This window comes from Pleurodeles waltl, chromosome 2_2 (genome assembly GCF_031143425.1).
Source record: "Pleurodeles waltl isolate 20211129_DDA chromosome 2_2, aPleWal1.hap1.20221129, whole genome shotgun sequence".
In the NCBI taxonomy this organism is placed as follows: Eukaryota; Metazoa; Chordata; class Amphibia; order Caudata; family Salamandridae; genus Pleurodeles; species Pleurodeles waltl.
The window spans coordinates 895,038,462-895,056,292 of record NC_090439.1 but is presented as its reverse complement, the minus strand read 5'-3'; the positions used below and the strand labels follow the sequence as shown (position 1 = coordinate 895,056,292).

Genomic DNA, 17,831 nt, shown 5'->3' with positions numbered 1-17,831 from the left:
AGTATTACAACATCTCTTTTTTTCCCAAACAAAACAAAAAACAACAAAAAAATAAATAGTAATAATAATAATAGATAAGTAATGATAATAAATTACTACATCATATAAACATTAATGCATTTCAAATTCAGAATACTTATTTGGAACTTGTCTTTTCCTTTTAGTTCTCCAAATTAACATCAGTTACATCAGTTAATTCATTCTCTGTAACTCTCTGTGCCATTTCTGAATTATGCATTTCATTGTCACAAATACTACTATTACTCCTACTATTGTTTCCATCAATTCTGCAATTGGATTTTCCCTCCATTCCATCACTAGTTAAATCTCCAAAATCATAATAATCCCTATTTTCCAAATGAACATCAACTCTGTTTCCTACATTTTTCAAAATGCTCTCTTGATGTGGTTTTAACAAGATCACTGCATTTTTACTCCACCAACCCTTATCTTTCAAAAGAACAGAACCATTAGATACTTTCAAAACTTGCACTGGAGCAGAGTATACTGACTCCCCTTTTTGTACTTTATAGGGTTTTCTTACAAGAACCCAATCACCTACGTTGAATACTCCAGATCTCACTCTATTTATTTTATCATAATAATGTTTAGTTTTTACTTGTTTGTCGATAATTTTTTGTTTAACTTGAAGTTCATTATCATCCACAATTTTTACCATATTACCATTATTCACAACCTTGCCAAATTTAGGAGTGAGTAAAGTTTTCTCCTTCCTCCCTCTCATCAAAAGGAAAGGTGAAAATCCAGTTGTAGAATTCGTAGTACAATTATACCCATACACTTTCTCTCGTAAAAATTCATATACATCTAATTTAGATGCTAATGCTAATTGAATACCTTCTTTCATAAATCTATTCATGCGTTCTACTTGACCATTCGATGAAGGATTGTAAAGAGGACTTTTTTCTTGTCGAATACCATGACATTCCAAAAATTCACACATTTTCTGTGAAGTTAATTGTGTACCATTGTCAGATACTAAAATTCTGGGTAAACCTTCAATTGCAAATATTTTTCTTAAAAATTCAACAACCGTTTCAGTACTAACATTACTTAAAAATTCCCAGTGAATCCATTTAGAGTAATAATCTGTGATGACAATTAAGTAACGCATATCTGATTCAAGTAAAGTAAATGGTCCTGAAATATTTATAGCTATTTTCTCCCATGGTGCATCAGGTATCAAAACAGGTTGTAATTCCTTTTTGCTCAGTTTCCAATGTTTGTCAGATCTAATACACTCCACACAGTTATCTAGATACATATTAACATCATTGTCAAGCCCAGGCCACCAATAATATGATCTTAAAGCTTTCTTTGTAAGACTAGTGCCAGGATGTCCTTTATGGGCCAATTCAATCAACCTTTTCTTTAAAGCTTGTGGTGGAACATACAAATCATGTCTCATTAAAATTCCACATTCAATACTCAATTCATCAGCTACTTGTGAAAAATTCTTTAATACGTTACCTACATTTCTGCTAGGAGGCCACCCTTCAGTGACATATTTCATTACTTGTTGTAATACTGAATCACTTTCAGAAGCTTTGCACCACTCCTCAGCAGAAATCACACCATCACAATGTTCTACAACATCCATATATGCCACTATACATTCATCATCCAAAAATTTTCTGTGATCATCATCTTCCAAAGGTAACCTGGATAGACAATCAGCACGTCTATTCAGACCACCAGAAATGTGTTTTATCACAAAGTTATATTCTTGTAACTTAGATAATAATCTGATCAACCTAGAAGATGCCTTCGTATTACTCCTCCCATCCATCATGTATACCAATGGTTTATGATCAGTTACTAACTCAAACTCATTGCCCCAAAGATATGTCTTCAATTTCTCCACGGCCCAAACGCAAGCCAATGCCTCTCTTTCAATGGTACTGTAAAAACATTCTGATTTCCGAAGCATTCTAGAAACAAAAGCTACTGTAACTTCCTTTCCAGACACTATCTGAGTAAACACAGCTCCTATACCTGTTGCACTAGCATCAACAGTGATTCTGTTGCGTCCTTTCGTATCATAAGGTTGCAAAGCTGGTGCTTTCAATATGGCATTTGTTACATTTATAAATGCAGTTTCTTGCTCATATGACCATTCAAATTTTACTTTCTTTCTTAGCAGTTTTCTAAGAGGTTCAACTATGCCAGCATAATCCATAATGAACCTAGAATAGTACTCACTTAACCCAAGAAAAGATTTTAGAGTTTCCTTATCCCTAGGTCTGGGAACTTCACGAATTGCTTTAAGTAAATCCTCCTTTGGTTTTATACCATCAGCCGATAAAGTGTGTCCCAAATACTCTATTTCTGTACAAAAGAACTTACATTTCGATCTACTCACTGTCATCCCTCTTTCTCTTAAAATACTTAACACTTTATTCAAAATGACATTGTGTTCAGAAGATGTTTTCGCATGCACCAAAATATCATCCTGAAATTTCTCAATACCATCCATATCTTGAAAAAGAAAATCCATCAGCTTTTGAAATACACTAGCGGCTGAAGCAAGTCCAAAAGGTAAGCGTACATATCTGTACGCTCCAAATGGTGTTACGAAAGTGGTATAATCTTTTGATGATTCACACAATTTGACTTGATGATATGCTGACTTAAGGTCAATCAACGAAAAATATCTTGAACCATTAGTAGCTGCTAGAATTTCTTGTATCCTGGGCAATGGGTGACAATCTACTACAATATTCCTGTTCAAGGATCTCAAGTCAGCACATAACCGTATATCACCAGTTTTCTTTTTTGTAACTACAATAGCCGACACCCACTCAGAAGAATCTGTGCGTTCAATCACACCTTCATCACACAATTTCTTTAATAAATCTTTTAACTCCTTTCTAACAGACAGTGGAACAGGACGCACTTTATGAATGACAGGTGTAGCTGTTGCTTTCAACTTAATTTCGTGTTCAAATCCCTTCACACATCCAATATGATTCGCAAAAACATCCTGATTATCAGTCAACACCTTTTCAAGAGTCAAATACATATCAGTATCCCCAATGCTATTGACATCTGAACATGGTATATCACCTAGAATGATTGGATTAGTTGATCCTGGTTTCAAAATTATTCCCAGTCTACCCAAATCCTGCCAACCAACGATGTTCCTGCCATTTTCAGCAACATATATCTTAGTATCGATGCTGCGACTTTTAAATTTCAAAGTGTCACAAAAATATCCCACCATGTTAATATCAAACTCTCCAAACGCCTTTGGGTTTACATCACTCTTTTCTAATTTCAAGTTTTTCCAAACTTTCTCAAATTTGTCCTTATCTAATATAGTAATAGGAGAACCAGAATCTGCCATGACCTCCAATTCTTTCCCTCCAATACTAACACAACCAAGTGGTGCTTTATATCTGTTCATCATTTTCCTACAACCATCATCTTCTACAGTTAGGACAATATTTGCACACATTTCTTCATCAAAATTATCAACTGTATTAATTCTAATTTGATTGCCCTCTTTTGTACTTCTACATACAACAGCAAAATGACCGACTTTTTTACATTTAATACATTTTTTTCCTAACGCTGGACATTTGGGATTATTACCCAAATGTGATTTTGACCCACATCTGTAACATTGTATACTTTTCCTTCCGTAGTACTTGCTATCTTTGTCTTTAGTGTCTTTAGTTTTTTGATCCTGTACCATATATACATCTGTATTAGAAACATCTACAGATGTTAAAGCTTTAGTGGACAGTAGCGATCTCTCAATTCCTTTGGCTATGTCAACAACCTCTTGTAATGTTGGATTTCTGCATGCCAACAACCTTTCTTGTATTTTTTTGGAATAACATTGAAATACAAATTGATCTCGAATATAGGTATCAGTCATCTCATTAAATTCGCATGAAGAAGCTAAGACTCTCAAAGAAGCGATGTACTCCTCTACGCTTTCATTCTCCATTTGCTTCCGTTTGAAGAAACTGTGCCTCTCCACCATTACATTGGGCTCCTCTGTGAATTGTTTTTCCATACGTTTAACTGCTTCCTCATACTCGTTCAATGGAATAAATTGTCCAGGAGGCGATTCATACTCCGGTAGATTGTCAAAGATTTCTTGACCTGTATTGCCTAATAGGCCAAACATCAATGCTTTTTTCCGTTCTGGATCAAATTTGTTTCCATCAATAGCCACCAAGTAATTTTCAAATGCTCTATGCCAATTTCTCCATTTCATTACAGGTTTGCCAGGATTATTTAAAAACAACGCAGGTTGGTTAATAAAATTATTATGAGCCATAGTTTATTTATTCCTTTAAATATTTATATATATATATATATATATATATATATATATATATATATATATATATTTTTTTTTTATGTATTCCACAGTGTCCAAAACGTTCTTCAAGAATCTGAAACTCTCATGCAAACTTAAAATGGCTACTGTATACTCCTTGGTCAATTGAAAGCAATGTATATCCAAATCGACATACAAAATGGCCGCCGTTGATGAGTACTTTTATTAGGAATTTGCCCTTGTTTCACTCAATTTGCCCAATCCAAAATGGCTGTTGTTTATGTCACCGCGTTATATTTGTTTTCATTGGAGATTGGGCACAATACAATTACACAAACAGTACTCCAGCATGACTAGCAACCGTTGCTAGGAAACTAGTACACTTCGTTAATGAGTGCTTGAAGCGGCGATAAATTAATAAGGAAAGAGGAAATTTCCAAATCCCACGGCTACAGTACCTTTTTGAAAAGCGGTGAGTACTTTGAAGATAAAAACGCCAAAACTTTCCTCCACCGGATCCACAATATAGAATATTCGATGAGCCTAAACAACACTCGTCGCCAAATTGTTGTAATCAAAGATGTACACACTTGCAGATGTTCTTTGTGTTTCTTTTATTTCAAGAAGCATCAATAATAAAGGCTCACCGACAGCGTCTGATCAGCAAAGCCTCCTCTCCCAACTGACTCTGATGTCCCCACACAGAATTCTACATTCTACATTCTATTCTACATTCTACATTCTATAGCTATCTATTCTATCTATCTAGTATTACAACAGGAAGGTGCGGATTATTATGTCCTTCTGCTGATTTGGTGTGACAATCAAATATTTGCGTTCATATATGGGAGAAACCTGTTATTAGAAGTCCTTCAGTTATTTTTGATCGAGGGTAGGCAAATTAGTCCTACCACCATTTTTAGAACCCGTGATGGGGACGAAGGAAATATTGGAAAAGTTATTCGGCCATCTTGGGACAGTCACGTGTAATTATGAGAGAAACCCGTATTAGGAAACAAGGGAAGTGAAGTGTCGTCACCCATAATTGATTAGGCAATCAAGAGTTCCCTACAATTGCTATTACCCTGAGGGGGTTAGTATAAATATACTGAAGATAGTTGTATGCTGGCCTGTAGGATCAGTGGGGTATAGTTTTAGTTTTGCTATTGTAGGTATTATAAGATTTTAGTACTTGTTTTAATATAGTTGCTGTAAGTCCATTAGGGACAAGTTTCTGATCACTAGTGTGTATATATAGGTGTGATGGCCAGAGAAGCCAATAGTGCCATTCTGGATCCTTGTTAAGCCCTTGTCGAACTGTGTCATAACGAATTATAAGTTTACTTTCAGTTTGTCGCAATTTGAGAACAAGGTTGCCTCCCGGGGGATGTTTGAGTTTGATCAACCCACAGAAAGTAAAAAGGATCTTGTATCTGATGACATTTCACAAAATGTTCAACTAGAGGGAATTTAAAATCGTCTTTCTGTATATTATGATAGTGTTCCTGGATACCAAGCTGATTGGGACTAGAGGGGAAGCGCTCCTGTGATTGTTGTCAGACATGTTAGTGATAATGGTGTTTGCCCAGGGCCACTGGAATTATGTGATGTGCGGCTGCAGTGTTTATGGCATAATTATGGATTTGCACTTTATCCATCATCTGATGCATAATCTGCAGATTTTTAATTTAAAAAATGTTGTTTCTAGCTCAAATAGTTCAAAAGTTGATAAAAACACAGCACCAAGTGTTCCAGTGCAGCCGAAGGCCCTTTGGAAAAGTTGAGGGGTCACCTTTCTGTTACTTATAGCTATATTTGTGTGTTAAACTGGTACCAGTGAGGTGCAACCTAAACCCAGACAGTGGTTACAAGTGTAAAAGTGGGAAAATAATGTAGTAATGCTATCACAAAATTTTGGGCCACAAGTACCAACGTTTGGTTTTGCGACTCAGAAGGACTCGCAATTTGCATGTCGCAAAACCGAATGTTGTATAGTGTCAATGACACTGTTAGCGATTTGCAAGGGGGTCGCAAATGGCCACCTCATGATTACTCATGAGGTAGGTCGCAATTTGCGACCCCCTTGGGAATGGCGGCCCTCACAGGGATGGTGGCCTGCTGGGGACAGCAGACCACCATGTCGGTGACTGCTTTTACCTTAAAGGAAAACGAGAAGCATTTCAAAAACAAAAAATGAAACGTTTTTGTTTCATTTTTTTCAGAGCAGGCAGTGGTCCACAGGACCACTGTCTGCTCTGAAAAAATGTTTTTGCTGACATTCACAAAGGGGGAGGGGTCCCATAGGGACCCGTTCCTGTTTGTGAATGGGTTAGCACCATTGTGACACGGGTGCTAACTGCGATTGTAACAATCATACATGGGACTGCGAGTCGCAATTAGGAAGGGAACACCCCTTCCTAATTGTGAGTCTCAATCCCTTTTTGCGATTCGGTAAATAGTTTACCGAATCGCAAAAATGGGTTGGTACATGGGAAAGTGCATTTTGCATGTCGCAAACGGCCCGATTCCCTGTTTGCGACATGCAAAAGCCTTCGTACATGTGGCCCTTTGTGTACTACTCTGCATGATTTGCCTTTTCTTGCCGCGTAACTTAGTCAACCCTGACACATAATCTGGTCCTCCTCTACCACATAATTCCAGAGACCTTGTGTTTGCCCAAGAATTCAGGTGGAACTTCAAAAGTCTATTTTTTCCTAATTTCAATTTGCACAGTTTCATCCTCTGCCTTATTTGCCTGGAGGAGAGGACCGTCTAAAAAAAGTCTGCAGTGAGCATGCTTGTCTATGATGAGAGTTTCCTTTGCTGCTGTGCATAATCGTGTAAGTACTAATTGTGCCTTCATAGTAGTCATTTCAGTAGAGTTTTTCTGACGCTCTTAATTCTTATTTTATGTCCTTCTTTCAGCTATAATGCTATTAAAGCCTATAAAAAAGAAGGCCGGGAAGAGGTACTTACTGCGACAGAGCACCTTATTTCTGCAGCACAGGCTGGTAAGAAAACATTTTAATCTAGTCAGGATGTTGCTTTTTCCTCCTTTTCCAACTGCTTTTTAGACTATTGGTTTGAGTTATTCATACGTGAAACAAGAGCAATGAATATGGCCCACTTTACATCATCACCCAGTCATCAGTAATTGCACCAACTGGGACTGGACTGAAAACTACTTCTTTAAAGTTACCTAGTAAAAACTGTGTACAATATAGCACGTCTGTCAGTCCCTTCGCAAACCGGCCCAAGTAATTTCTATTTAGCAGCCCACTTTCTCGTCTTGTGATCAACTGACGAGTTTCAGCAGCAGCCTTCCCCGCAACCTCCAGGCACTTTGTCATGGTCCCCTATTAGTGCCAGAAGGGATCAAACCCTAGGAATCTACCATCTTAACAAGTTATTGTGCAGAAGGTATTTTGTGGTAGCTACTTGTGACTTAGTTACAGAAATTGTGAGCATTGCAGATAAGACCTGCATTGAGCTCTGGTTCCTGTGTGGTGTTTTGGACCAGAGGCCTTAAAGCACAGAGCCTCCAAGAGGCATGTGAGCGAGGCAATTGATAGGATTTTTTATACTAGCTGGGGCATTGCTCCTAGCTTAGCGGTAGAATGGTAAACCTTTAAGGTGGTATTGCGGGAGGAGCACGCGTCTAAGATTTATGATACTAAACTACAACTGAATAGGGAGATTAGCATATTAGAAATGAATCTTAAGAACTTGGCCAAAAAAGCTAAAAAACAGTCAATGACACCTGGGACACATCAGAAATTGCAGCAGTAGGACAATTCACCGGAGGTTACATCGGCTGGGACATAAAGCAGGATGGTTGCCTACATGGTCACTTAAGAGTGAAAAACAATACTTCAGTTCTACTCCTTCTAAGACAGAATGGAAACCTAATAGTCATGCAGGACAGAATTAACAATGTTTTACAAAAATATCTTTCACATTTATACAAGCAGCTGCAGAACCTGGTAGGAAAGCACATAGTTAGCCAAGGAATCAGGCTGCCACAACAAGGGAGCCATTTGACATGGCATATATTTCCCCAGGTGGAGACAATTTAGCCGTGGACCTGTACTGGATCTATTCGCCAGAGTGGGGCTCTTACAGCCGACTATCCTTGCTAAATACTTACATCAAAGTGCTGAACAGTGTGTTGGATAACTGACTGCTCAAAGTTGTTGACACTGATTTATTCAGATCAAGGCAGTTTTGTGCTGCATAGGAGCACACTTCCTAATTTACAGTGGCTCGCAATGCACATTTTGAAGTGGAGGGATGATCCATACACACTGGTTGTTCTTGATAACGAAAAGCTTTTGATAAGCTAGATCTGTCATTTACGTTGCTAGTGTTAGGAAATGACATTTGGACCTGTGTGTGTGGTTTTGTTTTTCTGTTATATGTGGAGGCTCAAGCCACTGATAAAGTGGGTTAGGAGGTGACTGCCAGCTGGCCCTCAGGAAAGGAAGCCAGCCAGGGTTGCTGTCTGTCTCCTCTCCTATTTGCTCTAGCAATTGAGCCAAAGGGGGTTGTTCTGCGACAAGAGCTGTTGAATATGAGTATAGTTGTAGGAGACACTATGCATGTGGTCTCTTTGTGCGAAGACAATATTTTAATATAACTGCAAGACCCAGCAACACCAGTACTCCTTCTGTGGCAGGACCTGAAACAATTTGAAGCAATATTTGGGCTTTGTGTTAACCAGGCAATGTCCAAATTAATCCTCCTGGAGGGTTTAAAAGGGCACGAGATGGATAATTAGCCTGATTTGGGCATTCCTCAGGAACCAGTACATTTCAGACTTGTAGGTATTGGAGCGGCACCTACGCTAGAAGAGCAATATTGGCTCAACAAAGTGGCCTTTTGGAGCACACTGTGAATGTTGTCATGATCAGACGGTCTGTGTCAAAGGTGATACTTCTGAGGAGATGTTTGTGTTCCCTGCAGGGAAGAAAGAGCTTGTTACAAATGTACCAGATTAGGGAGCTGGACCAACTTTTGGCCATATTGAAAAAAGGGGATGCAGAAGGGTCAAACTCGACATACTGAAACGTACATGGGAAAAGGGGATGTTGAGACTGCCAGACTTTGTTATATTGTTTGGCTACTCAGCAAGAACAGGTGGTCCAGCGGTTTTATTGCAAACTTAGACTAAGCCGTTCAGAGACACACATGGCAGAAGAAAATGCTGGCAATATTGGTGATTGGGGAGAGGGATGGCATATACTGCAAAAATATCCATACATAATTAGGGAAGTGGTCAGATTTTGGAAAGAGTGATGCAGAAGGGCGTGAGATGATCCCCATTTCAGGCAGATCTGTGTCTGTGTTTTCAGTAGTGTTTCAGGCAGATTAGAAAGACACGGGACAGCACGTTTGTATCCCAATGATAGATCTGTAACTTGAGATGAAGTTCAAACAGCCTTTATTATTGGACAAAAGCAGTTTTTACAAAATTGACAGGAACAGCTAGATAGGTGTAGGGTGGGTTTCCAGAAACACCAGTGAAAAACGAGACCCTGGCAATGTTCAGGTTGACATCTGGGAGTGCTGATTTAATTTCATTAATTGCATAGAATATATCTGACCACCGTAAAATGGCACTCTAATGGAAACAGTCCATCCCGAACTGCCAAGGCAGGTCCCCCCTGAACCGAACACCTGCAACCCAAGACTGGGTTGGGATTGCAATGCAGACCTTAGCCATTGCCAGTGGCTGGGATTCATTCTAGCATTACATCCATCACCTTGTTTTTTGCATTTGATGCCAAAGGGCACCTGGTGTGCCCAGATGTGGGTCCTGGGCTCACTGTGCCACTAAAACCAAACTATACCCAGCTGAAGAGCCCTAACTAGGGCAATACTGGTCCTAGGTTGCTTCAAGAAGGACGTAGCCTGGCAGTTCAGGCTGGACCGTTCTCATGAGGAGCAGTGTCAAGGCTGATTTGCTGATTTGCATATAGCTGGGTCCCAACTGAGGTGGCATGGCGGGCCAAAAATAATGGAATTGGATGTGGCCCTAGCGATTGACAGTGGCTGCGATTAATTAGAGTATCCACTATCACCGCATTGTTTCTGGATTTCTAATTATGACATGGTCCTGCTGGTTTATACAGAGCTTTTGGATGCAGGTTCTATGTAAATTGTATCCGACAACACCAGGGATTACAGCAATCAGCACTAAGCATTGCTTACGTGGCATTCTGCCTTAGCCTAAAAGGGGACAGCAGAGGTACAGATTTGCATTGCTGAGATGCGGTCGAGCCAAAAAGCATCTAGCAATTCCTTGGTTAAGACTGAGAGAACCACAATTCAAAAGTTGGGTCAAATACCTGCTAGAATGGATGGTAGCTAAGGGGAGTCATATGAAGCTCACAAGACACGATGACCAGCTAACTAAACACCTACCTGACAGGGCCATGATTATTTTTCAGTTTTCAGAACCCCCAGACACTAGGCTGCCTTGAAACTGCTGCTGGAGAAACTGAATAATGCTAATAAGCCTGTACGTTTAAGAGCTCAATGGGAGGAGAGAAGAAAAGGTTAATGTGAAGGGTACAAGCCGGAGGCTGTGTAATTAGATGAAAATAAGGAGTGATCAACTACACATGTGGAGGAAACTGGCTTATTGTAGTTGAGGTATAGAGTAGCATATTGGTGGGCACACATCATGTTGTATTAGGGGTGGTAAGGCTACTGGGTGAGTGACCCCTTGAAATGAGCAGTGAAAAGTTAAGCTGTCTGTGGCAGCCACACACATTTGTGGCTATGTAAAGTAAAAGCCTTTTTGTCACGTAATAGAAGGTCCACTTAGATTCTTTGTTATGTACATGAAAATATGCCTGTGCTTGAGCTGTCACATTTTCTTTATCTATATTCCTTGTGATTTAAAACGAAAATAAAGATTAAAAATGTATTGTTTTCTTTGCCGTTAGGTGCCATGACCCTGTGTCTTACTAACCCTATCTGGGTTACCAAGACTCGGCTTGTTCTGCAGTATGATGCTGGTATCGACCCATCAAAGCGGCGTTATAAAGGAATGGTGGATGCTCTTGTGAAGATATATAGGAACGAGGGCATCCGTGGGTTATACAAGGTATTGTGTGACTTTATATTTATAATTTATAATACCAAGCTCTTCATATTTATGGAATCTCTTTACTACGCGGTGGAAGCAGGTTCTTTGACTGGCTCACTTTTTTTTCCACCCAGTAGGAGGTAAATAAAAATGAACATACGTTTCCTTATGATCTAAACAACCTTGGTATTCACCATCCACTTCACTCCAATAGATGTTGTTTCTCATTTTCCACCGCTGGGCTCTTCTTTAATTTTCATTGTATTTTTCATTGTATCTCTTTATCACTCCCACTGTAGTGTGAGTGCCCCTAGATGTGGATGCTGAGCTTTTGCTTTCTGTATTCAATTATATTTCCTATGTATTATAGTTTCTTCTTTATAGTAGTTTGGTTTCCTATTAGTTTCCACATTCCATAGTGCCATTAAACATAATAAACAGTGACAATGTGCCATAGACTGTCTACTATATTAAAAGCTGATTAAGGTGACAATGGATGACTTGAAATTCTGAAACTTTTACCAGTGCGTATGTGTGTGTTTTTCGTTATTTATTTTTATTTAATTTAGCAAGAAAGCCTTGACATTGGCTATGTGTACTTTGGTGCCTTTAGTGTTTTCATCACGTTGGTAAATCTGGAGCCCCAAAAAATGGCAAGTATAGTCTTTAGTAGTCGTTGGAGGCATCTATCACCCTTGATCTGCCTTCCATGTTTGGATGCATCAAAAGGACATGTCTGCAAGTCAGGCCCTTTGCCTAGTAACACAAGGTAGGAAGGAACCGGTATATCTGACAAATAAGGGTTGACTGGTTTTTAGTTCAGGTTGTCAATTCATATTATACTGTATGTTCATGGGGGGTCACTAAGCGCTACTTGTGGCTTTCACAGGATCCTCAGTTTGTGATAAAGATGGCATAATTATTGTAGCTACACACATTCTCTGACATCTTCTTATGCTCTGGATATAATAATAAATTGTATAATTCCTAATAAATTGTATGTTTACGACAGGAAAGCTTACTTTGTAGGCGGTTTTCAGGCCTGAATAAATTAATATGAGCACAGCCAAAGCAAACTAGAACTTTCAAAGACCAGTCTTGTCAGTATTTCAAATAAAAGGCAGTTTCAGTTGTAGCATTATCCCAAGTGTTGCAGGCCTGCACATGGCTGCCATTTGGGCATGATGTCAGGCGCACCCTGGAATCCCACTTGTTCATATTGAGTAGCAGACCTCTCAAAACCTACAGCTAGTTGGCCTTGCCCCAAATGAACAATCTGCCAACGCAAGCCAGCAAGTTGCCTACTCTCTTACTCCTCTAATCACGAACAGCAGGCCAGCTTAAAGAATGGGGCGACAAGACCCTAAAAATAAAAGGTGGATTGGCAAACTGAGGTATTTCATTGAAAACAAGGAAGGATGAGGAAACACATATGTAGGCATATTTAGGAAACAGACTCTAGAGCCAGGGGTTTCCACCCTTTTCTGTACTGAGAACTACTTCTGATCGGTGAAAATCATCATGAGCTACAGAAGGCTAAAAAAAACTCATGCATTGTTACCAGACACCCCCATTCGCAGCTTCATTGACTTTAAACCTAATGTCCACAGAGCCAGATACTGTGGTTTGAACAAAATACTTTGATTAGGGGCACAGTGACAGGGCTGCCATGTTTGTTACTGAGAACATGTTCTTTGGGGATCTATGAACATGTGTGGGTATGAACGGGATGTATGTGTATGGGTGACTGAGAGTCTGTGTTGTATCTGCTTACGTCACAGGACATACCTTTCGCCATGCATGGCACTGTTGCATGTATAACACAAACATACAACCATTTTTATTTTATGTGAGAAATTTATAGTGCAGAAAATGTTTCTGCAAAAAAGTTCAAAATATGGAACATTTTTCTCCACTTTAAATTTCTCCCATTTAAAACCAGCATTTGCAAAGCAATAGGTCTTGCATTTTCTTGAGTTACAGCTATTGGCACTGTAAATTCAGAACTGGACTTTTCTTGCCACATAAACTGGTCTATCCCACCTCATAATTCTGTCTTAACCTGCCATGTTTTGGTGGTCACTGGTGGCTACTGACATCAGAAATCACAAGCCCTTGAGGAGAGGCTAGAAGATGACTGCACTACCTTGAGTTGTGTAAACATTTGAACAGAAATTGGAAAATAAGACTGGAAAAGTATTGTCTTTTTATGTTAGCAGAATGAAAAGTCTTGCAAGTGGTTTTGCTTCCCATTTCAACAGAGCGCTAATGAAGTTAACAATAACAGAGCAGCCTGAGACTATTTATGGCCCCAATAAAGGAGATAAGCAATGCCCTCTGTGCCGATGTTAGGAGGGGGCCTGGAGAGACTCTAGATGCCAGGCTCTGCAAGTTTCACATCATTGCTTCTAGGTTTAGCTACATTCTCCATGAAAGGGCATATTATGGCTTTCCTAAGCAGTGAGCTTAACGTTTAGGCACCAGGGCCTACTTTTGTAAAATAAGCTTATTTTAATGTTACATAAACACACATAAAAATAAGCTTACTTCAAGATTAAATCTATTGCGCAAGGCTGTACTAAAAGAACATAATCAACAGATGTTAGGCAGTGGTAAAATAACATTAATTTAAAAGAACGAAGCCTAGGAGATGCCTTTTATTAACAATTTATTGGTGGAGCAAAAGTTCCAGTTGCCAGAGGAGGACAGCATTGGAATAAAGGCAAAACAATTGTCCGCTACATGGGAGGAGGAGAGAGGAACGGAATGCTGCAATAAAACGTAGGCAGCTACCAGCCTAAAACACCCACAATGAAAAGGCAGCAACAAAGAAATGCCAAAGTAGTCCATCACAGCAATAGATAAAGAAACCAAGTCTAATAATACAGTAGTTAGTCACTGCTCTGAAACAGAGAAAGGAGAGCAAAAAAAGCAGAACTGACCACTAGCGAGCAAGAATTTTTAAAGGACACTGCAACCAACAAAAAAATGTCTTTAAGCCATATGAAGTATGCTAAAAGTATACATGAGGTCGAGCGGTTAAGCTTGAGCTAAAAATGCAGATTTTCACCACATTTCTCCTGCTTTTTTCTATAAGCAGATAACAGGATCCAGCCCTGACTCCCTAAAATAGATAAATCACGTTCCCGTTCTCCTGGCACTTTTTGTAAACAGAGTAAAACTGCTTTTGGTTCAGCATCAATAAGACATCCACCCAATTCTCACATAACCCTGCTCCATAAGACCATTCATTTGCAAGAACATCATAGGATGCTTTTTCCCACCCTGGTATTTCATTTGGCACCTGAGAAACTGCCTTTGACTTTTTGCCAAACATTTTCACTTTTAAATCTTTCACTTCGTATCCTGCCAACTACGCCAAATTGTTCTGCTTTGCTTCAAACAAAGACAAAAATGATGCAGAGAAGTGCAGCACTGCTATTTTGAGTAATTAATTTATTTAGATATCAAAACAAACTGCACGAAAATATGAACATCAGCATTTAACTTGAATGCAGTAAAACATGTGTAATTGCTAAAATACTCACAGCAGTTAAACAATGTCAGGCATGAAAAGTACAATGCTTCAACAATGAATATGTATGCAGTGGATATATATATATATATATGTTCGATGGCATGTGTAGCTGCAGATACACATGCTTTGCACATCCCGCCATCTAGTGTTGGGCTCGGAGTGTTACAAGTTGTTTTTCTTAGAAGAAGTCTTATCGAGTCACGAGATCGAGGGACTCCTCCCCTTTCGGCTCCATTGCGCATTGGCGTCGACTCCATCTTAGATTGTTTTTTTTCCGCCATCGGGTTCGGACGTGTTCCTTTTCGCTCCGTGTTTCGGTTCGGAAAGATAGTTAGAATCTCGGAAAAATCGACAGAATTGTTTGCGTTCGGTATCTGGTTAGTTACAACAGATCGACACCGACTTTTGAAGAGCTCCGGTGGCCCTTCGGGGTTTTTTCAATCCCCCGTCGGGGCCTGGTCGGCCCGACCACGTGGCTCTTTAAGGCTGATGGAACGGACCCCATTCCGCTTCTGCCTCAAATGCCACAACAAATATCCATATACAGATCAGCACCTGGTCTGTAACTTGTGTTTGTCTCCAGAACACAAGGAAGATACTTGTGAAGCCTGTCGAGCGTTTCGGTTGAGGAAGACACTAAGAGACCGAAGAGCAAGGAGACTGCAAATGGCGTCGGCGCCGACAGGACAAAGACACTTGGAGGAGGAAGAAGAAACCTTTTCCATCCAGGACTCGGACTCGGAAGAGCTCGATCCCAAAGAGACGCCTAAAACCGTGAGTAAGACGTCGACACACAAAACTCACGAGAAGACCACAAAAGCCCAGGGGACGCCACCGCCAGCAGGCCATGGCTTAACCCGAAAAATAGGTGACCCACCATCGGCACCGAAAAAGGGCACGCATGTGTCGAAGTCATCCGACTCCGGTCGAGATACCGGCACACAGCAAACTCGAGCCCGAGACAGCAGGACTGAGCAAGTTCGACACTGAGAGGGCGGCACCGAAACAAGTCGGCACCGAGAGACCGGGATGCCGAAAATAAAGATGGTGTCGCCGGAACCGAAAAAGGCTACCGAAAAGATTTCCATTCCGAAACATCCAGCCTCGGAACCGAAATCAGGTTCCTACACAGAGGAACAGGGACTGTCCTCCCAAATGAAAGGACATAAGTTCGGACAAGAACTACAGTCAATGGAGCCAGACTACACTCGGAGAAGGCTCCACATCCAAAAGGACACAGGGAAGATAAGTACTCTTCCCCCAATTAGGATGAAAAGAAGACTTGCCTTTCAAGAAAAGGACAATCAGCCACAGGCAAAGGTGGCAAAACAAACAACACCGCCACCATCCCCACCACCATCAACGCACACATCACCGGTAGCCACTCCACCACTGATGCAATCCCCAACTCATACTGGAATGAGTCAGGATGATCCCGACGCAAGGGATCTTTATGATGCGCCAGTGTCAGATAACAGCCCAGACTGTTACCCAGCTAGGCCGTCGCCACCTGAGGACAGTACAGCTTATACACAGGTGGTGTCAAGAGCAGCTGCATTTCATAACGTCACCTTGCACGCAGAACCGATTGAGGATGACTTTTTGTTTAATACACTATCCTCGACTCATAGCCAATACCAAAGCTTACCTATGCCACCTGGAATGCTAAAACACTCCAAACAGGTGTGTCAGGAGCCTGTGAAGGGCAGGGCCATAACTCCAAGAGTAGAAAAAAAGTACAAGCCACCGCCAACAGACCCTGTATATATCACGCAGCAATTAACACCAGACTCTGTGGTAGTAGGGGCAGCTCGCAAAAGCGCAAACTCTCACACCTCAGGAGATGCACCACCTCCAGACAAGGAGAGTCGCAAGTTAGACGCTGCGGGAAAAAGGGTTGCAGCACAACCTGCCAACCAATGGCGTATTGCCAACTCACAGGCACTGCTGGCAAGATATGATAGGGCTCATTGGGACGAAATGCAACATTTCATTGAACACTTACCCAAGGAGTTCCAGAAGAGGGCACAACAAGTGGTGGAGGAAGGACAAAGTATCTCAAATAATCGGATACGGTCGGCAATGGATGCAGTAGATACAGCTGCTAGGACAGTAAATACAGCAGTAACCATAAGGAGACACGCATGGTTGCGTACGTCAGGATTCAAGCCGGAAATACAACAAGCCATGCTTAATATGCCTTTTAACGGACAGCAGTTGTTTGGGCCGGAGGTGGACACTGCTATCGAAAAACTTAAAAAAAAAAACTGATACGGCCAAAGCCATGGGCGCACTCTACTCCCCACAGAGCAGAGGCACATTTCGCAAAACGCAGTTTAGAGGGGGGTTTCGAGGACAAACTACAGAACCCACAACCTCACAAACAAGACCCACTTATCAGAGCCAATATCAGCGGGGAAGTTTTCGGGGACAATATAGAGGGGGACAATTCCAAAAAAATAGAGGGAAGTTCCAAAGTCCCAAAACTCCTCAAAACAAGCAGTGACTTCCACGTCACAAATCCCCAACACCTAACACCTGTGGGGGGAAGACTAACCAAGTTTTACAAACATTGGGAGGAAATAACAACAGACACTTGGGTCCTAGCAATTATCCAGCATGGTTATTGCATAGAATTTCTCCAAACGTCCCACCGAAAACACACAATATGTCAAAACAACACATGGATCTTCTAGGACTAGAGGTCCAAGCGTTGATGCAAAAGGGAGCAATAGAATTAGTACCAATTCAACAAAAAGGAACAGGAGTTTACTCTCTGTACCTTCTCATACCCAAAAAGGACAAGACTCTAAGACCCATATTAGATCTCAGAACATTAAATACCTTCATCAAATCAGATCACTTTCACATGGTGACATTACAGG

General features: G+C 40.6%; 1 protein-coding gene across 1 annotated transcript in view; it reads left to right on the top strand.

Annotated features, from left to right (window-relative positions):
* SLC25A32 (solute carrier family 25 member 32) overlaps positions 1 to 17,831 on the top strand; it is a 121,336-nt gene that overhangs the window by 40,139 nt on the left and 63,366 nt on the right. Inside the window, exons 3-4 of the mRNA XM_069220598.1 lie at positions 7,241 to 7,326; positions 11,266 to 11,426. Coding sequence (XP_069076699.1) covers positions 7,241 to 7,326; positions 11,266 to 11,426 — 247 coding nt within the window. The remainder of the gene's footprint in view (positions 1 to 7,240; positions 7,327 to 11,265; positions 11,427 to 17,831) is intronic.